The sequence below is a fragment of the Protopterus annectens genome, chromosome 2.part1 (assembly GCF_019279795.1).
Source record: "Protopterus annectens isolate FY-2018-M chromosome 2.part1, PAN1.0, whole genome shotgun sequence".
NCBI lineage: Eukaryota > Metazoa > Chordata > Ceratodontiformes > Protopteridae > Protopterus > Protopterus annectens.
The window spans coordinates 938,383,442-938,409,075 of NC_056729.1; the positions used below are offsets into that span (position 1 = coordinate 938,383,442).

At 39.6% G+C, this 25,634-nt stretch overlaps 1 protein-coding gene across 5 annotated transcripts in view; it reads right to left on the reverse strand.

Annotated features, from left to right (window-relative positions):
* The window catches only part of PALLD (palladin, cytoskeletal associated protein), a 2,901,248-nt gene that overhangs the window by 325,246 nt on the left and 2,550,368 nt on the right, over positions 1 to 25,634 (reverse strand). For all 5 annotated transcript variants that reach the window (XM_044062575.1, XM_044062576.1, XM_044062578.1 and 2 more), the window contains one exon: positions 13,867 to 14,547. In XM_044062575.1, coding sequence (XP_043918510.1) covers positions 13,867 to 14,547 — 681 coding nt within the window. The remainder of the gene's footprint in view (positions 1 to 13,866; positions 14,548 to 25,634) is intronic.

Consider the following 25,634-nt stretch of genomic DNA (forward strand, 5'->3'; position numbering starts at 1 on the left):
GGAAAGTGGCCAAGAGGACATTAAGATTGCAGGCTAGTGATTGCTTTTCCTATTAGGGATTGATATCAGAGTATAGACAAAAAGAAAGGGATAGGGAAATTCTAAATGAAAGTCCTGCACTGGTTGAATTTTTAATTGACTCTAGAACATAATCTGCTGTTAAAAGGCAATAATTAGTAGGGCATACAAAATATTGCATGATGACTATAGGAATCAATCAAAAGAGGTCAGAAAAGATTGGGATGTGAGATTAGATATGCAAATCACAAAGAAGCAATGGGAGGACATATGTATAGCTCCCAAATATGCAACAAAAATCTAAAATATAAAGGAATTTTTCCTGAACGTGTTTGCATAGAGATAGTTTTATACACTAAGCAGACTACAGAGAATTTGTCCTCAGGTAGATGGCAAATGTTAGAGGTGTGATAGGAATGAAAGAGGTAACTGGAAACATATATTGTTAGCAATACTGGGTGAGCAAATAAGTACAACTAAGGAAATTATTTTTTGAGCTGGGACACACAATCTGAATTGCCTAGTCATAGTAAAGCCTTGTCAAGTTTAATTCTGGTGGTTGCCAAAAAAGCAATTACTAGAAAGTGGAAATCAGTATCTAAACCAACTACACATGAAGTAGTGAATACTGTAACAGAGATAAAACAACAAGAAGTGGGAGCTTTAGAATAGGCTAGGAGTAAACTAAATAGAGAAAAATGGAAATTGTGAGAACAACAAATGCAGAAAAATGTTTTGGAGGAGGAATGAAGTTTAAGAGAAGGCAGGAATTGAATAATTTATGTAATGTAGCATAGATTATATGATATATAACAATATATGTGATGTATAATGTTTGCAAATGTGAACTTGCTAATATGGTTTGATTACTTTTATATAAATGTAAAATTGCCTGTGTCATAAGTGACAACTCAATAAAGGTGTTTTACCAAAAAAAAAAGAAACATGAGAATACATAAATTATCATTACAGTTAGCAGTACTTACTAACAGGGACATGACATTACATTAGAAGGTAACAAAAATAGCTCATGACCTCCACACAAAGACACTGAGATCCAAAACCATGGTGAGAGAAAAGACAGTTTCCAAGGATAGATGAGACAGATGAAAGACTGTTATGTGACTCAACAATGTTAGACAAATACCAAGAGGAATGTAAACATTTTGGCGAGAATAACAGCATTCTCCAAAAGTACCATGAGTAGGCATAAGTGTAGACTTCTTTTGGGATATTTAATGACAATGGATACCTGTTGCTGATCCCTGGTAAGTATTCAAGATACCATATATTGCCACTTGTAACCTTCATGTTCGTGAACTGTACAATACCAGTGATAGACAAAATAATATTCATGCTTTGGATGCTAGAAACTGCCAAGTCTGATGATGATATGCCATTTAATAGTTCACACTTTAGCCATTTATATGCCATTATGAAATCAGTTGTAGGAAAAGTACTCCAGTCGGTCCCAAGTCAAAGGGATGGTACAAGATTCATGGTAACTGTTGGAAAGACCATAAAGACTGCCAAGATCAAAGACTGTCATGGTAACAACATATACATGTCATATTGAGAGAGTACAGCAGCACAAAACACCATATTTCAGGAGTCACCATTGAGCATGTTGTTCAAGCATGATTTTAACGACAAAATCTTTCCAACCATGAACCCATTGGAGTGATACATGAGGCAGTAAGGAAGAGATAGAGAGAATTTACAAGAAAAACTAGAATGAATGAATATGCAGCTCAAAGTACATAAATCCGGCCCATGATATTTTCTGGAACAAAAACAGTTATTTTGAATCAGATAAGACAGTGTAAACACAATCAATCCATTGAATATCACAGAATTATGTGATCTTAAAGATGTAAATGTCTGCGAGATAACTGCCAGTGAAGGGAAACAAACAGTGATATGTTTTTTTCCCTAAAAATCTTGCACTGATGACTTTTGTGATGTTTCCTTAACTTAAGAAAATACTTAATAAAGGCATTATGAAAATATTCAGTTATTTTGGTGACAGGTCTTATACAGGTCTTCTATAAGAGATAGAAAGCAGCCTGTATATGTAAAATTTACATGCAACTTTTTATTTAATAAGTTACTGATTGGAAATGAAAAATGAATGCCTATCTACCATTATTTCTGACAGTATAAAGAAAAATGAACAATGCACAAGAACCTGTAAACACTCTTTAGAAATTATTTGAATTTAAGATGCTCAGAATTTATCGGTTTAGCAAGTGGCAGGCATTTTTGCTAAGTATCTTGTAAGAAAGTGAAGTAGCACCTTATTGCAAGCTATGGATTTCATTTTTAAGAAAAACTGGGGTGAAACAGTGCCCTGTAAAAAACAATGTCCAAAAACTGCAAAAAATTGGTCAGAATGTTCCAGTAGGCTGACAAGTAAAAAAAAAAAAAAAAAAAGATTGATATGAGACTAGCAGTTAATCCCAAAACCAACCTCCCTAAATCAGGTGCTCCATCGAGGCTTGCTTGCTATAGTCCACAGAAGCTGTTATTCCCTTAAACGTATATTCCTTGCTTGTGAGATGATCATTTAAAGAAGGGTGAGACAGCTCTGATGCACTGATGCAGCTAAAAATTCAGGAGTGTCAGTACGTTATGAATACTAATTATATACAAATTCAATTTAAGGAAGCAGATTATGATTGATCCTACATGTTAAAGACAAAATTTTTGCTGGGGTTGAAAGGCTTATAGTCTGAGATTGCTTTTTTTCCAGCGGTGGATGTGGCAGTGTGATAGTTCTTGCAAATGATTGTAAATAAAAATTTCCTTTTCACTTTAGACATTACCCAAGTATGTCTTGCTTAATACAAAAAGGTGAGTATATAAAGTGTTTGCTCTACCACATTCATATTGTTTCCTTTGTTGTATCTGTTGTGCAGCCAACTAGTGGTCACATCACCAGTCCTGAAAGATATAAATACTGCCAAGACAGGAGTAAGTCGTAGGGGGTACTTTTCACATCATCTCCTAAGCATTTTGGTCATTAAAAATGTCTTCTTACATAAAGCAAGACAGTACCTCAAAAACTGAAAAATATGCTTTTCATCCATCATAGCCCAATCTTTTCTGTTGTACTAATGTCTCTGATTTACTATTAACTGGTTATTATAATCAGTTTGTTGTAACCTAGAATAGCCTCAGAAGTGTTATTATGCTAAGAAGATTTAATCTTGCACTGTATTTTTTTTTTTTTTTTGCCTCCATGGTATAATTTTATGGGGATACAGACAGCACTATTGTGAGAACATTTAATTTGGTCACTCTCCTATGAATAACAGTGAGAGCACTTTCCTTCCTGACTGCCACTGGCAAGAATGTCAGTGTGTTCTTTGCAATGATGTCCTTTGATTTTTCACACTGATTGTATCATATGCAACATTTTAAACTGCAATATAAAGCTAGGCTTAAGAGAATGACTTGTGTGTTATTTTTTACTTAGACCCAGAACAGAATTTGTTGCACATGTAAACTACTGCTTACAGAAACACCGTATAAAGTTTTCAAAAGGGACAGAACCTGAAAGCAGGCTTTAGTTAGAGACTTTTAGTTGATCTCTTATATAAATACAGAAGTTCCCAGAGCCAGTAAGCCTGTTTCGTATTATCTGTCACTCCAGTTATCCATAGGTGTACTTTTTGCAACACCAGAAAGACCCTGTGACCTAATGTCCATCCCTAGTACTTTTATAGTGACATTACTACTTACTATGTCATAAACATGTTTTGAAATATATAACCACAAAGCTGTAATGTGGAGGTACAAAATTTGCCAAAAAACAAAACTGTACCTCAATGACCACAATCGAATAAACAGACCAAGGGGCACCAGTAACAATCAATAGCTTGAAATAATAAACTATTTCAAACTATTGATTGATACTGGTGCACCTTGAAGTGTTTGTCCAATTGTGGTTGTGGAGGCACAGTTTTGGTTGTATGTTTTGAAATATACTGTCTCTGCTTTGTATTTTTTGCAACTGAATTTTTCTTATCAGTATAATACAGTGCAACTAGCATAATTTTATCTTGTTTAACAAAGTAACACAGTGTGACTGACCTGTATGTGGGTGTTCATTCCTGTTAACATATTCAGGTATCACTCCACACTGTGAAGTGTCCTGGGTGGAAGTCTCCCATCTCTCATTTCTGGCTGACGGAAAGTGGACGGATGTTTTACATCAATCTGTATTTTTAAAATTTACTTTAATTTTAAATATACAAGTACAGTTACAAGGAGCAGAATAGCAACACATCACTCTCTAAACTGTTCCTGTTATTTCTTGACATTTACTGTGACAAAGACGTACTGGTAAAGTCCACTGACAAGTGACATATGCCAGTTATCACTGGCTGTGTCACAACCCAGTTTGTCAGAAGGGAAAGCACTGCTAAGAATGTAAAAATATATTGTAAAATAAAACAAAAAGGATTATACACAGACTACAGGTTATTGACCAGATAGTCGTGGGCCCCCTAAAAGTATGGTCTCTGGGTTGCCACTCAATAAAATCCCCTCTTGCAATCCACCATTGATGATATCACACATAAAGTGACAAGATCCAGAAGAAACTACCCCAAAACTTTCAAAACAGAATCAAACTGGTGTCCAGAGAAACTTCAGAAACTGCTTCAGACAGAAAACAGCAAAAGTAATACTTATCTCAGGTGGCACTCTTGTGGTTGGCATAAAGGGAAGGAAAATCACTGTCTAATTAAGAAAACTTGATATTTAGTTGCGGTCATCCTTTAATTGAGAACTCACTGTTATCACTATACAATTCACGGTGTGCCCTTATTTACAGCTTTCATTGCATGTTACTTCTTATCCTCTTGGCCCCATCATTCCTAGCAGCATTAACATTTGGCAAGCTGAGTTGCATTGCTGGCATTCCTGAATTCTCAGCGGTTGGCACTAAGATTAAACAACTGTTTCAGAGCAATTAATTCAACTATAATTACAGTCTGATTAAAACTTTTATCATAGCTGACAGTGTTGACTGGCTAAGTAATGAAGCATAACAAAATACTGGTTGTGCTATGTTTCTTAAACGTAAAATTAAATTATATAATTTAATAACCTGATTGTGGGGGAAGCCAAGGAAAATCATAATCTAGGAGTGGTACATTGTTATAGATACAATGAACCTATACCTATTTCTTAAAGCTAGGCACAATGACAGGACACTATTCAGGTCAGCTGCCACAAAAGAAGGGGAGCTACCCATACAAGGCAAGCTCTACATTTTTTCAAGGAGTGTAGAACATCAAAGGGTCATCTTGAGAGGGAAGGTAGGACTATTGAAAAAGTAGGTTTCATTCTCTAGAGTGAGTTGAGAGCAAACCTTGCATAGAGAGGGCAGTGTTACCTCTGTAAAATGTCCTTCTTTTTTATGAAATGGCAGACTTCTGTAAAGCACTTGAAGCTGAATTTGGAAGTACACACACATAAATCTAACTTGACTTTTAATTAAGACCTGGATGTCAACAACACTACAGTCCTTGCACTGAATACTAGCCCAAAGTAGTATTCTATCCCCTGGATCCATTTTGCTTGATCTGACCTTACTTTCTAGATTAGGCATAGGCATTGCAAAGCAAATTTCCTTTTTGAAGTAGGGCAACACACCTATCAGGTTTATGATGGGAACAGTCATTGGCATGATTACATAGATATGAGTCTGGGGATTGTGGAACTAAGAGAATTTTGGTAGTGTTTCAGCTTTGGACATGATCAGTGAATGATGTGCAGAAAAACACTGCTGAAAGACACTATATAATGAAATAACAGAGTACAGGAAGGGTCTGTATATACAACATTTTTGCTATATACCCAGTGTTACAGTTATCCATCATCATATTCTAAGGACTACACATCTTTTGTGAAGTAATGCTTCCACAGGTTAGTCCCAAATTTGACACCTCTATCCATTCTTTGGCACTTCCATCCATCCAGTGTTTAGTTCTTGACTTTCAACTAATAGCTGCAGGACTCTCAGTATCCATATCTTACTGGACCTAATGCTGTCTTCCTCCTGCCAAAACATATCCTCTGGTCTCAGCTAATTTGGGCATCCTAATTCTCACCATCTATTAGATGTAGTCTGCACTCCTTTGTCTGACCTCATGTTTCTATTGGTTCATTAAAGGGCATACTCATACTGCACGCACAGACTCACACACACTGCATGCACAGTCTCACACACACTGCATGCACAGTCTCACACACACTGCATGCACAGTCTCATGCACACTACATGCACAGTCTCCCACACACTGTAAGCACAGTCTCATGCACACTATTTGCACAGTCTTGCACACACTGCATGCACAAGCTAACACACACTACATAAACAATTTCACACACAGCACAGTCCCCCCACATTGCATGTACAGTCTCACACATACTGCATACACAGTCTCACAAACACTACATGCACAGTCTCACACACACACTATGTGCACAGTCTCGTACACATTATGTACACAGTCTCACAAACACTGCATGCACAATCTTACACACACTGCATGTACAGTCTGAAACACATTACATGCAAAGTTTCACAGCACAGTTCCCCCCATACTGTATGTACAGTCTCGCACACACACTGCATGCACAGTCTCACAAAAACTATGTGCACAGTCTCACACACTGCATCAGTCTCATATACACTATGTGCACAATCTCCCACACACTGTATGCAGTCTCAAACACACTGCATGCACAGTCTCACAAACACTCCATTCACAGTCTCGCACACACACTATGTGCACAGTCTCACACACACTCTGCATGCACAGTCTCACACACACTACATGCACAGTCTTACACACACTGTATGCAGTCTCACACACACTGCATGCAGAGTCTCTGTCCAAGATAAGATCACGTCTGCATCCCTACAATCACGCAAAAGAACCACGACCATCAACCACAGGTTAGCAGATACTAACAATAAGGCACCAACCAGGAATGTAGTAAATCACCATTTAATCCACAGTTGTTCACATAGACTGAGCGCTTTCTCCAATCCCTACAATCACCAACTCTGTAACTGCAGACACACACCGCATGTACAGTCTCACACACACTGCATGCACAGTCTCATGCACCTACACACGCACACACACACACACACACACACACACACACACACACACACACACACACACACACACACACTAAATGAATGGTCTCACATCCACTGCATGCACAGTCTCACAAACACTACATGCATAGTCTCACAGACACTGCATGCAAAGTCTCACACACAGCACAGTCCCCCACACACTGCATACACAGTCTCACACACATTGCATGCACAGTCTCATACATATGACATGCAGAGTCTCACACAAACTGCATGCACAGTCTCTGTCCAAGATAAGATCACTTCTGCATCCCTACAGTCACCAATTCTGTAACTACATCCCAGCCTGCTGTTAACTGACAATATGGCCATCCCCACTGGTGCTGAGTGGCATGGCCATTATGTCATGATGATTTCCAAATCATATAGTTATAGTTAACCCAACCTCCCCAACTTGTACTCTCTCTCTCTCTCTCTTTTCCCATGCTATTTTACACTTCCGTCAGCAGAACTCATGAAATGCACAGAAAAAAATAGAGAGCACAGAAGAACTGCAGGTTAGACTGCGAATGAATATATTGCAGAAACCAGCACTTTTTCATAGCTGGAAAATATGCAAGGTCACCACATTTACAATGCTTGCAGATCTTTAGCTGAAGTAACAGGTCCTCAGTAATCTGCCTGAGTATGTGAGGATTTGGTTATCAGACTGGACGTGTAACTCTTCTGAGGACATGGGGAGGAAGCTGGGGACTTCTAGGTAGCAAACAGGATCCAGCTGGGTTGGAGGGTGGTACCCAGCAGTGCACATCTGTATCAGGACATCCATGGGGCAACCTAAACAATCACAGCAGGTTCCATGAGAAAAGACAAAAGTCACTGCTTCCAGTACACTCCCAGGTTTTGGGGTTAAATGTTAAAACTGTAACTTGCTTGGGAATTTACAGTGTCATTACCTACTGAGCCAGGGTGGAGAAAAAGATTTCAAGAAGCAGCAAGTATGGTGAGTACTTCAACAGTGTTGGGGGTCTGGACACAAAAGCTGTACCAAACATCCACAAACGTTTGTATCCTTTATTGGTGGAAGGAGAAAATGCCATTGCCAAGGGGGACACAGTGTCAGATGTTGCTATAGTTTAGCCCGCAATGATAAAAAAGGAGCAATACTTGCCTGGGAAGTCTACTCCAGTTGGAGTCATAAGACAGAAACATTTTCAGGTATGTCTGGCCAGACATTATCTGGCTTGGGAAGGGGGGAAGCTGTGTTTGAGGATGTCAATGCAGATGTTTTAACATGAAATTAATTTGACAATGCAGTACCATGAGTGCATGCTGTTAAACATAGCCAGACATACTGGAAAACATATGAGGAAGGAACTAGCAGGGAAACCCACCCAGGACCCATACCTTCATCCCGTTTTCGAGTACCCATCCAGTCTTTATGGTTCACCTCAATGGAAGTGAGGTTATCCCTCTGTTTTATATGTAATGTACTAATATAATACAGATGAGGGAAGTGTTAAGTCCTCATGTTTTATTTATTCACTGATGGAAATTCAAGAATTTAGCTGTTTGTGGGGCCATTTGTTTGTGGAGGTGTAGGAGACGAAGGAGGGCCGGGCCCTTACCAGAATGAAATGCCAGCCATAAACCGTTGTGCAGGATTCCATAAGAAGGAAGGCTGGGCCCTTTTCAGATTGAAATACAGGCCATAAACTGCTGTGCAGGAGTCTATAAGAAGGAGGGCTGGGCCTTTACCAGCATGAAATGCAGGCCATAAACCACTCTGCAGGAGTCTATAAGAAGGAGGGCTGGGCTCTTAACAGCATGAAATGCCAGTCATAAACCACTGTGCAGGAGTCTATAAGAAGAAGGGTCCAGCTGGGCCCTTACCAGCATGAAATGCAGGCCACAAACAGCTGTGCAGAAGTCTATAAGTAGGAGAGCTGGGCCCTTAACAGCATGAAATGCAGGACATAAACCACTGTGGAGGAGTCTATAAGAACGAAGGTTGGCTCTTAACAGCATGAAATGACAGCCATAAACCACTGTGTAGCAGTCTATAAGAAGGAGGGATGGGCCCTTAGCAGCACGAAATGCAGGCCATAAACCAGTGAGCAAGAGAATAAGCGAGAGAGAGAGTATGGTATACAGGAGACAGAGTATAGGGAAAGAGCTTCAAACCTGTCTTTTTATCTCAGGGTCTTTAGTCTGATGGTCTTCCTAGTTATTACCCTCTAGAGTCTTTCCTGTTGCATGATATGCTTGGATAGACAGATGCACACTTAAAGGGGCACTATACTGTATCACTGGTTAGATCAGTGCAGAGTGAAAAATAATAGTAACTTCTTTTGGCTGGATGAGATACACTTAGTTACCATTTGGGCTAAATTGAAAGATTTGCTGACTACTTTTGCTAAGAGGTGGTCAAAGGACAGATAGCTGTCTATAAGATTCTGAGTGTCTGACAATTGTGTTAGTCTGGGGAGGGGCACTGTCTATACTGTAAGTTGCTGCTGGGATTTAATTACACAAGATGACACTGCTACACTTCCTTACATTTAATATAAGTCCATTGATTTGCACTGCTTAGCACTTCTGTAGTAACACAATGTCTGATGCTAAGTGAACAACAACATGCAGCTTACAGTCACTGACAAATTTAGTTAGCCACATGTCTGGGTTAGTGGTTAGGAGATTTGAGGAGAAGACACTGAACAGCAGTGGTCTCAGTACTAAGTCATGAGGAATTACACTAAAATGGATGAAAAAACAGTGTAACTTTAAGATGAAGAATACATTTGGGATGTCACATAGCCTAATATTTGGACAAAAAGAACATAGAATTGTAATAGTCTTTAAACTGCTTTATGCTCCAAGTGATAAACTGGATTGCCCCTAATAACAGGCCGCCTGGGAATATAAATATATAAATAGCTATACAGAGCAAACAAGAGTTCTCCTCTGAAAAAATAAGGTATAGATCATTTAACACTAGTACCTAAAACTGAGATATGAATTAAGGAAGAATTCACAGTAGTTGGGAAGTTATAAGGTAACAAAATACTTAACTTGCCTGGCTTCACTAAAGAGGTAATATGCAAGAGAAATGCATACCAGAACATTTGTGCAGTATAATAGCTTTACAACTCCAAGAAAACAGCATATTAAAGCAGATTTATTTAGGAAAAAAGTTTCCTTCAAAATTCAGCAGGATGGTTCTTTGTAACTGCGTTTCTCAAGCTGAATTCTGGTGTATGATGGGACTGATGCAAACTATGAAAAGCACATAGTTAACACAGAGGCAATGGTAGAAAAAATTATATACAATAACAGACACTGGGAAAGACAATGAGGGCAGATTGTGTGGGCCTAGAGCCTTTTTCTGTCATCATCCTCTATTGTGTTCTGCTCAGTGGTGGTAAGAGGGACTAGCATAAGAGTTTTTGAGTTTTAACAGTCCCTTCTTTAACATGAGGTGTTTCAGAACATATTCATTTTTTCCATGAGGCAAGCTGTGACTAATGTCTTTTGACAACCATAGTTATATAAAAGTACAAAGCAGAAATATAACCAAAGATCAAAGGTCTTAAGTTTCAGAGGGGGTCTGTTGTTGCTGCAGTTGATAGAAATCAAAGTTTGTTGCAAACATAAGGTATATCACATTTTTACTTGTTTTGCAAAAATAAGTTATCCATTGTCAAAGTCTTGGAAATTTCTTCAACCACTTTTACGTAGAATGGGCCTTTCTTTTCTTACTGCAGTTAGACAGGGACAGTAAAGTGGGTCATGTGCCAGAAGAACACTTAATGGAGAATCATAAGATATTGTGGTGACTGAGGCTGGCATACCTCTAGCTTCTGTGATTCTAGATACTCCTGCTTGTCAAATGATGAAGTGGCTGGATACAGCACTGGATGGCTGGCTGTAATAAACAGCAGCACAAGTGTGGTGGCATGCAGACAGCCTTGATGTCTGCACTAGAGATGCACTATTCCCAATACTGACACTGAGAAAGTGTGACATTTACTGTACACAGCTGTTTTCTGGCCAGTGCAGTAGGTTCTAATATGGTGGTTGATGCACTGCTATGGAGGCAGATCATGGTTTGTTAATGGTACTGAGGAGTATACTTCATCTAGATGGTACATGCTGTGCAAAGGTTGTGTGAAGCCAGAGCTGGTATATGAACCACACTCACTACTTTGCAGACGGTCTGTCAGTTTTTTATTTATCCCACAAAGTGCCTGCACATACATACACTTTGGAATCTCACAGATGAAATCATTCTAGGCTTGTACAAAGGCTAGCAAACAGAAAGTAGTTTACTGACTGCTGCAAAACATTTGATTTACTGGATGACACAATTCTCTTAAACCACCTATATAAAATAGGAGTTACCCCAGATACCACTCCATGGTTCCAGAACTGACACTTCACTGCCAAAGTCCAGCCCTTGCTCTCTCCTTCAGCTAAACTCAGAATAGGTGTCCCACAAGACTGTATCCTTGGACCACCATTATCAGTCTTTGTCAATAAACTCCCCCTTGACAGCCCTCTACTTTTAGCAGGTGACATAGTTCTCCTCTGATCAAGCAGTCCCCCACAACCCACCAAAAAAAGAACTTCAAGATGATTTTCTCTCTCATACAATGGATTATAAACAAAACACCCACCATTTAACACAACCAAACCAAAATCCATTCCTTTTGGTAGAAAACAGAAGCTCCACAAAATTCATTCATAGCTAAAATATTTTATCATAACAGTTCTACCTTAGAAACACTAGCACTTTCAAAACCCTGGGTCTGCAGCTAGACCAGTCTCTTAGCTTCATTCTACATCTCGACAAAAACAAGAAAAGGTTAAGTTACTGCTATTCTGGGCCAACAAACTTTTCCCTATTATATCCTCCTCTGTCAGCTGGAATATAGCCTCCCCTTGGTACCATCTGCTTTAAAGACACATGCTAAACACACACAATCAATGACTAATAAAATCTGCAGATTTACCACTTTCTCCCTTAAGCATGAACATCACTGCAAAACCCCAGAAAAAGCAAAATGGCTCCCAGTCAAGCAAAAATCTGGCATCCTATTAGGCAGCCAGCAATTCAAACATATATACAAACAAACACCCTCCCCTTTAGCAGCTAAACTAATATGAACCTCCCATCCTACAACATCAGGAATTGTGACTATTCATTTCACTACTGGCCTCAAAAACAAAGCTTCACTGCACAAATCACTGCTTGTCTATTCTCGGTCCAAAACTCTAGGAATCTGTTCCCTTATATCTCAAAGAAATATTATCATACTTAGTATTCTAGACACAATCTAAACATGCATCTTCTGAAACTTGCTAAATGCCAGTTCTATGTCTCTGGACACATGACATAATCACCACATATTCTCTCGCTGTCTAATAACTTTCTTACTCTCTACATCCCTCTAACTGTATATCACACTTTGATTTGACTCTTGTACACGGTGAATACAGCCTCTCCATACTACATAAACTGATTTCATCTTCAATCAACTGTATAATGTAAAGAATTTCTCATACTGTGGGTGCTTAATTATACTTACCTTCTGTTATATTACTCTGACCTTATTGTGCACATTGTGTTATACTGACACCCTAATAAATCAGTGTCAGAGCCTGAGGAATGACAAAAATACAAAGCCGACCTTCTCTGTCACTACATGGTCAGTTTTGTCACAAGGCACACAGGACATTCTGCTGTAAGACTAAAACAGTGTAGCAATAATATACGGCATCTCAGTTCTTGTACCCCTCATATTTCTGAAATTAAGACGATCAGACAATATGACACTGTGCACCAGCTGTACCATTTCAGTTCAGTGCTGAAGTTTGGTGTTACAGTCAGATTTGATGAGCAAGCCACAATCATTCAATACTGTACCCTAACTATGACTACAGACTATTCTTTGGATCTATTGTTCTTTACTTTGTTACTGTACTGCACCTTAGAGATAAACTCATAAAAAATGCACAACAATTAGCACTACATGACAGACTTTATCAAATTATAATGTTAGTTACTATCACTCTCTTGCGTATTGCTCATCTTTGCAATCTCTCAATTTAATCACACATAAGCCTGCTGCTGTCAATACTGGCTAATGAACATGCTTGCACATCACCTAATATACTGTGATGTCTAGTGTTTATTGTCTATGCACCACTCCACCCAGCACTAGGTCATGTTTAAAATGACATATTTTGTTGGCCAGATACCATGAAGAATGCAGGTCATATATAACAAACTGAGCAAGCTGTGAATGCCAGAACTGAGCATACTCCTTACTTTACTATTTGGGCCAAACTACCTTCCTCTTTTGGGCCTGTAAATTGAACTGTGGTCATTGAGGCTGCAGGCATGGCTATATCCCTCTCTACCACAGGTCTGGATTTATAAATGGAACCTGACAGAAGCTTATCAAGGGTATCAGAACTTGTCAGAGATTTGGAATGCATGGCTAGGCTTAAAAAGGCTCTTGTGGTCATTAGCTTGGTAAACATATATGAACCTATGAACCTACAAGCTGGTAAAAGTCTGGCCACACTTGAAATACAATTGACTATTACAAATTTAACTTTATCAGCCCTGTTATTTGCTACAAAAACAAACAGAAAGCACAGTTGTATAGGTCAAGTCATATTAATAAACATTGAGGTCATAAATAATGTATACTTACAGTGGTGTCACACCTTTGGGAAGTCGTGTATTAATGGGTGATATTGGCTGAGAAGGCAGTATGGAGCTCAGGAAGGCAGACGGTGTGTGGCTAGCGAATGGAGACATTCTGTCACTGGAGCATGGACTGTATGATGAAGGTGGTGTAGTTGGTGGCAGAGGAGGAGGTGGTGGAGGCAGCGGAAAATTATCTTGAGCAAAACTAGCAGGGGGACTGAAGACAGGTGGAGGGGGAGGAGGAGGAGATGGGGAAGAGGGGGGATACAGGGTGTCTCCCTCATTAGAATATTGCTGCTGATAGGCAGGAAGGATTACTCTATTAAACTGTTTCTGAGGAGTGGATGGAGACATTGGTGATGGAAGGCTGGAACTGGAAGAGCCAGATGATGGAGTCACATATCCAGAAGAAGGTCCAATGTTCTGAGCTGCTATAAACTGCTTGGGCCTGGCATAGTTAAAAGTGCTTGTTGGCTGCATTGTAGAAGGACTGTGGGTATTAAGAACATTCATTTGTGCAGTTGGAGAAAGCAGCTGGCTTGACTCAAGCTCCTGGAAGGATGGAGGAGGTGGCAGAGGTGGAGAAGGTGGAGGATTTGTTTGCAGAACACTATCTTGTTGCCACACAAAGCCTTCTTGTTCCAGTCGAATCTGGTTTTGGAGTTTCTGTATCTGTAAGGGGTCTCTGCAAGAAATGAAGTAAGACAAACATATTAACATTCCATAATTTTTAGATGTTAGCTAATATAAATGGCTTTAGAAATAACATTCATCTTTAAGAATTCTTAGACTTCATTTATTTACTATTTCTACCAGACCTAGTTTAAAAATCACTGTAGTACTTTACAGTTCATAATTATCTCAAGACATTCTGTAGCTGTGACATAAACAGATAAAATAAACAAGAAAATACAAAGGTAAAATTTAAGGAAACCTTCCACTGAAAAGCTGTTTTTTGAATCTGGCAAGGGCTATTACATTCATATGATTGTATAAAACATTTTTTTCTAAATGGTGTAACATCTGCTTATAATTAGAGAATGGTGTTTTCTATACACACTTAATTCTGCTACACTAGAGGTAAGCTTTCCAGCAATTATTAAACCATACATGTCCTTTATGGAAACCTAGGAAAGGTGCTATAGAAAAATATCAGGGCTGTTTCTTTCTCTGATAAACTTGCTTCCTCTCACAATTCATGAAGGCACACTTCAGTTAGCTCCATGTCTGAGCATTACAGTTTTGTAAATGAATCCCAGAATGCTCCTTTATGACACTGCTCAGAGGTTAAGGCTATGAAATGCATAACAGTATCCTTTGGGAAACAATCCAGCCCTGGTAACTAACATATTAGCAACACACCCCTAAGAGTCATTCCAGATGTCAGAGACTTGGGGACACACATAGACAGCAATCTAATCATTGATCATCATGTGCCCACATTAGTGAGGAAATCATTCTATGTCGTGCAAATTATGAAAAAAGGCATGGCATTCAGGTCCAAGGAGGTCATTGCTCCACTGTATTCAGCATTCATAAGACCTTTCATTGGGTATAATCCCCTTTTGGTATGTACCCACCCAAGCACATCCAACAAATGGAACATCCACAGAGTTTCCTCACTAACAGAGTGTAGGGCATAAGTAATGCATCATATGCAGGCCACCTCAAAGCCCTATCACAAGTTTTTGTCTCCTACCTGCTGTTGCGGGAGATCTATGCCTGGCATGCAAGGCATTGTCAGACCCCACCCTGATGTATGTCTAGCATATCTACAAACCAAACACTAGAGTTACCCATCCTAAAGATTTAAACCTTGCCTGTGATGTAAACTGGAGAGACAGTTATATATCTCAAAGACTACCCCTTCTGGAATTCCTTTGTGGAGTTCCTCCCTAACCCAATTTAAGTATAACTTGGACAATTGGATCGGGAACAGGAGACACATCCCTGGTTTGGCACCTATGTAATTGGTGTATGCAATTCAAACTGTAGCTTGCTAAAGATCACCCACCATGTCCCAGGACTCCCATTCCGCTTTTCTGGAAACACTGGGAAACATAAAGGTCCTACTAAACACCCTAATATTGGATGAATTCAGTTACCCAAACATTAACTTGGAGAACTACTCAAGTACTAACTCCCTTGCCCAACATTTCCTAGAATTTATAAACTCAAATGCCCTGGATCAACTGGTCAACACTCCCAAGAGAGGTGACAACATATTGGACCTGGTCATCACCAACATGGGCAGCCAGTGTTCCACACCAGAGGTCAACCCCTCGCTGGTTAGAGCTGACCATAAACAAATCAATCTGGATATCCACATTCCACCCCCACCCCTGTCAAGGAAACCACCGTGAAAAACTTTTTAAAAGCAAACTTCACATTACTTAAGACCGAGGTGGAAAGTTTCAAAGCCTCCATTCTAAAGGATAACGCTGTCCAAGCTGCAAAATCCTTTACTAATGCATTCTATGGACACCTACAAGAATGCATGGATCATGCTATCCCAAGCAAAACCAAGACTCACTCCTCCATGAAAAGGAAATCAGTCTGGTGGACCCCTGCCATAATCAAGCTATACAACAGAAGGAGGAAACTAGTACAGAAAAGAGCAAAATCCCAAGAAGGGAAGACATCCCTGATCAGTATCAGCAAGAAACTATGATCCCTCATAAAATCATCCAAGGCTATCTTCGAAAGAAAAATTGTCAAGGACTCCAAGATAACCACAAGGCAATCTTTAGCTATGTGAAGAATCTAAGTGGCAATACTCAGATCTGCTTGGAGTTAGTGCAGAATGGAACAAAATACACTGAACCGACCGATATCGCCAACATCCTGGCAGACAGGTTCAGTGCAAACTTCAGCCACCTCTCACCCCCAAAAGGGCCCATAACCATACAAGAAGAATGTATAGCCCCTGAAATCACAGACACTCAGGTTAAAACAGCCCTCTTCATAGCCAAAAACACAGCATCAATGGGACCAGACGGTGTCCCAGGCTGTGTCCTACAAGAGCTCAAAGATGAACTAGCCCCTCACCTAAACACACTGTTCAAACTCAGCCTCTCCACAGGCTACGTACCCATAGAGTGGCGCACAACAATGGTTATTCCACTTTACAAAGGTGGAGCCACAACAGACCGCAGGAACTATTGCCCTATAAGCCTGACTAGCTTGGTCTGCAAGGCTATGGAGCGCATCATCATGGAACTCATTAATAGAGACCTTGAGAACCGCCAAACATTGGACCCTACCCATTTTGACTTTGTTAAGTGTAGATCATGCCTCCTAAACCTGGTGGACTTCTTTGAGACACTTACCAAGGCTATAGACGAGGGAAAGGTGGTATACACAGCCTACCTAGACCTCGCAAAGGCCTTAGACATCATTCCCCATTCTGGTATTATAGACAAGCGCACTAGCCTGAACATAAACCCCTTTCTCACAAGATAGGTTGCCAAATGGCTCACGGAGAGAACCCACATGGTGAGAGTTGTGGGAGCTAGGTCCAACTATAAACCGGTTACAAGTGGCATTCCCCAGGGCTCAGTCCAAGGACCCCTCCTGTTCGGCATATACTTCTCAGAGGTACAGGCAAGTACAGGATGACTACGGCTGACCAGGTTCCCAGATGACTGCAGACTAGGGGCTATAACTGACTCTCCAGCTGACACAGACATCCTCCAAAAGGGTCTCACTGAGATGGATATCTGGTGTCAAAATCATGGTCTCAAGCTAAATGCCAAAAAGTGCATAGTCATCCCCTTTGGAAAAAACAAAGTACCCACAAACTACCACATAGGTGGTAGTCCTCTAAATACGGAAGACGTAATAAGGGATCTGGGGACCCAAGTAGATAGTAATTTCTCCTTTGGTAATCACATTGACAAAGTGGTTAGAAAATTCTTCTATGTGGCCCAACTAATCACAAAAGGGTTCACATCCAGATCAAAAGAGGTCATTGTGCCCCTCTACTCATCACTCATCAGACCCATCATAGAGTGCAATGCCCCATTTGGGATGCACCTTACAAGACACCTTCAACAGCTGGAAAGACAACAGAAGTTCCTCACCAAGAGGATCACTGACGTCAAACAAATGCCCCTCTGCAGCTTGACTGAAGAAACTCCAGCTGCACTTGGTTGCATACTGCCTACTCAGAGGTGATCTCTGCCTGACATACAAGGCCATGTCCAACCCAGAATTCATGGACATGCTCCACCTAATGAAAACCATATCCCCTTGAGCCACATGCTCTAGGGATCTAAACCTCACCACAACAATAAATAGGACGTGCTGGAGGGATAGATTCCTGTCCCAGAGACTTCCCATGCTTTGGAACAAGATTCCAATCTACATTAGGCAGAGCTCCTCACTAACACTCTTCAAGAGAAACCTTGATGAGTGGATGGGAAACAAAAAGTTTACCCTAGGGATCACTTCAGTGGGTCTTCTGGACAGAGGCACAGGGAACTAATCTAAGGGGGCGACGAAAGCCAACACATTCTGGCTAGGCTTATAAATGCTTTCAGGCCGATAGCCTAGTACCTACCTATGAACCTATGTCTCTAGCAGACACATTCAGCCTGTAAATGTTTCATCTCCCAAGTCCCTGCTTACCCTTATCAAGGGTATCAGAACTTGTCAGAGATTTGGGATGCATAGCTAGACATAAAAAGGGCTCTAATGGTCATTGGCATAGTATACACAAATGAACCTATGAAAGTTCCATAGCCTAGTTAAACCACCTGGTACTACCTAACACCTTTTTGGTGGACTCATGAATCCGGTTATCTCACACTACTTGGTTTCATTGACAAAGGAAGTTCAGCCAAGTTTCATTTAATACAACACCATCTCCAAGGCAGTTTCCAAAGTACTGAATTAAACTGTAGTACAACGGGAACTGTCTGTAGCGCAGAGACAGTCAGAATAGGCATTTCATAATACATCATCCAGCAGAAAAGTATAAGGGTGGCATATGACTCATCACATCATCTGTCATGTGCTTCTAGATGGCTCTAACTTTCACTTAAGCCAATGGCATCAACTGTATCCAGCTGCATAACAATTTTGCTATAAATTATGGCCTATGTACTAGACAGACACATAAAATGGACAAGAAGGGCCTGTGATTACACTGAAAAGAAAAAAATCAAAGCTTCACTGCAGCTTCGGCATACTTTTCCCAACCCCAAAAGCACTAATCAGGAAGTGTTACTGAGGAATGCTGCAAATATCCTTTATGTGACACTGTTGTATAAAACAAATCAGATCAGTGTGTAAAGGAGGACTGCTGAAAACATCCTTTATGTAACACTGTCGTATCAAACAAATCACATCAGTGTGAGAAGAAGGACTGCTGCAAATATCCTTTATGTAACACTGTCATATGAAACAAATCACATCAGTGTGAGAAGGAGGACTGCTGCAAACATCCTTTATGTAACACTGTTGTATGAAACAAATCACATCAGTGTGAGAAGGAGGACTGCTACAAACATCCCTTATGTAACACTGTTGTATAAAACAAATCACATCAGTCTGAGAAGGAGAACTGCTGCAAACATTCTTTATGCAACACTGTCACATGAAACAAATCACATCAGTGTGAGAAGGAGGACTGCTGCAAACATCCTTTATGTAACACTGTTGTATGAAACAAATCACATCAGTGTGAGAAGGAGGACTGCTACAAACATCATTTATGTAACACTGTTGTATAAAACAAATCACATCAGTGTGAGAAGGAGGACTGCTGCAAACATCCTTTATGTAACACTGTCACATGAAACAAATCACATCAGTGTGAGAAGGAGGACTGCTGCAAACATCCTTTATGTAACACTGTTGTATGAAACAAATCACATCAGTGTGAGAAGGAGGACTGCTACAAACATCATTTATGTAACACTGTTGTATAAAACAAATCACATCAGTGTGTAGAAGGAGGACTGCTGCAAACATCCTTTATGTAACACTGTCATATGAAACAAATCACATCAGTGTGTAGAAGGAGGACTGCTGCAAACATCCTTTATGAAACACTGTCATATGAAACAAATCACATCAGTGTGTAGAAGGAGTACTGCTGCAAACATCTTTTATGTAACACTGTTGTATCAAACAAATCAAATCAGTGTGTAGAAGGAGGACTGCTGCAGATATCCTTTATGTAACACTGTTGTATAAAACAAATCACATCATTGTGTAGAAGGAGGACTGCTGGAAACATCCTTTCTGTAACACTGTCACATGAAATAAATCACATCAGTGTGTAGAAGGAGGACTGCTGCAAACATCCTTTATGTAACACTGTCATATGAAACAAATCACATCAGTGTGTAGAAGGAGGACTGCTGCAAACATCCTTTATGTAACACTGTCATATGAAACAAATCATGTCAGTGTGTAGAAGGAGGACTGCTGCAAACATCCTTTATGTAACACTGTTGTATGAAACAAATCACATCAGTGTGTAGAAGGAGGACTGCTGCAAACATCCTTTATGTAACACTGTTGTATGAAACAAATCACATCAGTGTGAGAAGGAGGACTGCTGCAAACATCCTTTATGTAACACTGTTGTATGAAACAAATCACATGAGTGTGTAGAAGGAGGACTGCTGCAAACGTCTTTTATGTAACACTGTTGTATGAAACAAATCTCCTCAGTTTGTAGAAGGAGGACTGCGGCAAACATCCTTTATGTAACACTGTTGTATGAAACAAATCACATCAGTGTGTAGAAGGAGGACTGCTACAAACATCCTTTATGTAACACCGTCATATGAAACAAATCACATCAGTGTGTAGAAGGAGGACTACTGCAAGCATCTTTTATGTAACACTGTCATATGAAACAAATCACATCAGTGTGAGACGGAGGACTGCTGCAAACATCCTTTATGTAACACTGTTGTATAAAACAAATCACACCAGTGTGTAGAAGGAGGACTGCTGGAAACATCCTTTCTGTAACACCATCATATGAAACAAATCACATCAGTGTGTAGAAGGAGGACTGCTGCAAACATCCTTTATGTAACACTGTTTTATGAAACAAATCACATCAGTGTGTAGAAGGAGGACTGCTGCAAACATCCTTTATGTAACACTGTTTTATGAAACAAATCACATCAGTGTGTAGAAGGAGGACTGCTGCAAACATCCTTTATGAAACACTGTCATATGAAACAAATCACATCAGTGTGTAGAAGGAGGACTGCTGCAAACATCCTTTATGTAACACTGTTGTATGAAACAAATCACATCAGTGTGTAGAAGGAGGACTGCTGCAAACATCCTTGATGTAACACTGTTGTAATAAACAAATCATGTCAGTGTGTAGAAGGAGGACTTCTGCAAACATCCTTTATGTAACACTGTCATATAAAACAAATCACATCAGTGTATAGGAGGACAGCTGCAAACATCCTTTATGTAACACTGTTGTATGAAAAAAATCACATCAGTGTGAGAAGGAGGACTGCTGAACACATCCTTTATGTAACACTGTTGTATGAAACAACTCACATCAGTGTGTAGATGGAGGACTGCTGCAAACATCCTTTATGTAACACTGTTGTATAAAACAAATCACATCAGTGTGAGAAGGAGGACTGCTGCAAACATCCGTTATGGAACACTGTCATATGAAACAAATCACATCAGTGTGTAGAAGGAGGACTGCTGTAAACATCCTTTATGTAGCAATGTCATATGAAACAAATTACATCAGTGTGTAGAAGGAGGACTGCTGCAAACATTCTTTATGTAACACTGTCATATGAAACAAATTACAACAGTGTGTAGAAGGAGGACTGCTGCAAACATCCTTTATGTAACACTGTTGTATAAAACAAATCACACCAGTGTGTAGAAGGAGGACTGCTGGAAACATCTTTTCTGTAACACTGTCATATGAAACAAATCACATCAGTGTGTAGATGGAGGACTAGTGCAAACATCCTTTATGTAACACTGTTGTATGAAACAAATCACATCAGTGTGTAGAAGGAGGACTACTGCAAACATCCTTTATGTAACACTGTTGTATGAAGCAAATCACATCAGTGTGTAGAAGGAGGACTCCTGCAAACATCCTGTATGTAACGCTGTCATATGAAACAAATCACATCAGTGTGAGAAGGAGGACTGCTGCAAACATCCTTTATGTAACACTGTTGTATGAAACAAATTACATCAGTGTGTAGAAGGAGGACTGCTGCAAACATCCTTTATGTAACACTGTTGTATGAAACAAATTACATCAGTGTGTAGAAGGAGGACTGCTGCAAACATCCTTTATGTAACACTGTCATATGAAACAAATTACATCAGTGTGTAGAAGGAGGACTGCTGCAAACATCCTTTATGTAACACTGTTGTATGAAACAAATCACATCAGTGTGAGAAGGAGAACTGCTGCAAACATCCTTTATGTAACACTGTCATATGAAACAAATTACATCAGTGTGTAGAAGGAGGACTGCTGCAAACATCCTTTATGTAACACTGTTGTATGAAACAAATCACATCAGTGTGTAGAAGGAGGACTGCTGCAAACATCCTTTATGTAACACTATCATATGAAACAAATCACATCAGTGTGTAGAAGGAGGACTGCTGCAAACATCCTTTATGTAACACTATCATATGAAACAAATTACATCAGTGTGAGAAGGAGGACTGCTGCAAACATCCTTTATGTAACACTGTTGTATAAAACAAATCACATCAGTGTGAGAAGGAGGACTGCTGCAAACATCCTTTATGTAACACTGTCATATGAAACAAATTACATCAGTGTGTAGAAGGAGGACTGCTGCAAACATCTTTTATGTAACACTGTTGTATGAAACAAATCACATCAGTGTGTAGAAGGAGGACTGCTGCAAACATCCTTTATGTAACACTATCATATGAACAAATCACATCAGTGTGTAGAAGGAGGACTGCTGCAAACATCCTTTATGTAACACTGTTGTATGAAACAAATCACATCAGTGTGTAGAAGGAGGACTGCTGCAAACATCCTTTATGTAACACTATCATATGAAACAAATCACATCAGTGTGTAGAAGGAGGACTGCTGCAAACATCCTTTATGTAACACTGTCATATGAAACAAATCACATCAGTGTGTAGAAGGAGGACTGCTGCAAACTTCCTTTATGTAACACTGTTGTATGAAACAAATCAAATCAGTGTATAGGAGGACTGCTACAAACATCCTTTATGTAACACTATCATATGAAACAAATCACATCAGTGTGTAGAAGGAGGACTGCTGCAAACATCCTTTATGTAACACTGTTGTATGAAACAAATCACATCAGTGTGAGAAGGAGGACTGCTGCAAACATTCTATATGTAACACTATCATATGAAACAAATCACATCAGTGTGTAGAAGGAGGTCTGCTGCAAACATCCTTTATGTAACACTATCATATGAAACAAATCACATAAGTGTGTAGAAGGAGGACTGCTGCAAACATCCTTTATGTAACACTATCATATGAAACAAATCACATCAGTGTGTAGAAGGAGGACTGCTGCAAACATCCTTTATGTAACACTGTTGTATGAAACAAATCACATCAGTGTGAGAAGGAGGACTGCTGCAAACATCCTTTATGTAACACTGTCATATGAAACAAATCACATCAGTGTGTAGAAGGAGGACTGCTGCAAACATCCTTTATGTAACACAGTTATATGAAACAAATCACATCAGTGTGTAGAAGGAGGACTGCTGCAAACATCCTTTATGTAACACTGTTGTATGAAACAAATCACATCAGTGTGAGATGGAGGACTGCTGCAAACATCCTTTATGTAACACTGTCATATGAAACAAATCACATCAGTGTGTAGAAGGACTGCTGCAAACTTCCTTTATGTAACACTGTTGTATGAAAGAAATCACATCAGTGTGTAGAAGGAGGACTACTGCAAACATCCTTTATGTAACACTGTTGTATGAAACAAATCACCTCAGTGTGTAGAAGGAGGACTCCTGCAAACATCCTTGATGTAACACTGTTGTATGAAACAAATCATATCAGTGTGTAGAAGGAGGACTGCTACAAACATCCTTTATGTAACACTGTTGTATGAAACAAATCACATCAGTGTGTAGAAGGAGGACTGCTGCAAACATCCTTTATGTAACACTGTCATATGAAAAAAGTCACATCAGTATGTAGAAGGACTGCTGCAAACATGCTTTATGTACCACTGTCATATGAAACAAATCACATCAGTGTTTAGAACAGTAGCTGTAACCCTCAATGACATGTAAAGCTGCTCCCACTTTATTCCCTTTTGTTTAAGTTTGTGGACGTGACTCTAGAAGCTTAGATACACATGGCTAACCGGCAACATCCTGACAAAAAGGGGAATTCTTTGATGTATAGCTAAGAATCAGGTCAATGCACTTCATTAACTCAGTCTTCTTCAAAATCATTATTAGTCCTGTCATATTATGACTGCTGCAAACATCCTTTATGTAACACTATCATATGAAACAAATTACATCAGTGTGAGAAGGAGGACTGCTGCAAACATCCTTTATGTAACACTGTTGTATAAAACAAATCACATCAGTGTGAGAAGGAGGACTGCTGCAAACATCCTTTATGTAACACTGTCATATGAAACAAATTACATCAGTGTGTAGAAGGAGGACTGCTGCAAACATCCTTTATGTAACACTGTTGTATGAAACAAATCACATCAGTGTGTAGAAGGAGGACTGCTGCAAACCTCCTTTATGTAACACTGTTGTATGAAACAAATCACATCAGTGTGAGAAGGAGGACTGCTGCAAACATCCTTTATGTAACACTGTCATATGAAACAAATTACATCAGTGTGTAGAAGGAGGACTGCTGCAAACATCCTTTATGTAACACTGTTGTATGAAACAAATCACATAAGTGTGTAGAAGGAGGACTGCTGCAAACATCCTTTATGTAACACTATCATATGAAACAAATCACATCAGTGTGTAGAAGGAGGACTGCTGCAAACATCCTTTATGTAACACTATCATATGAAACAAATTACATCAGTGTGAGAAGGAGGACTGCTGCAAACATCCTTTATGTAACACTGTTGTATAAAACAAATCACATCAGTGTGTAGAAGGAGGACTGCTACAAACATCCTTTATGTAACACTGTTTTATGAAACAAATCACATCAGTGTGTAGAAGGAGGACTGCTGCAAACCTCCTTTATGTAACACTGTTGTATGAAACAAATCACATCAGTGTGAGAAGGAGGACTGCTGCAAACATCCTTTATGTAACACTGTCATATGAAACAAATTACATCAGTGTGTAGAAGGAGGACTGCTGCAAACATCTTTTATGTAACACTGTTGTATGAAACAAATCACATCAGTGTGTAGAAGGAGGACTGCTGCAAACATCCTTTATGTAACACTATCATATGAAACAAATCACATCAGTGTGTAGAAGGAGGACTGCTGCAAACATCCTTTATGTAACACTGTTGTATGAAACAAATCACATCAGTGTGTAGAAGGAGGACTGCTGCAAACATCCTTTATGTAACACTATCATATGAAACAAATCACATCTGTGTGTAGAAGGAGGACTGCTGCAAACATCCTTTATGTAACACTATCATATGAAACAAATTACATCAGTGTGAGAAGGAGGACTGCTGCAAACATCCTTTATGTAACACTGTTGTATAAAACAAATCACATCAGTGTGAGAAGGAGGACT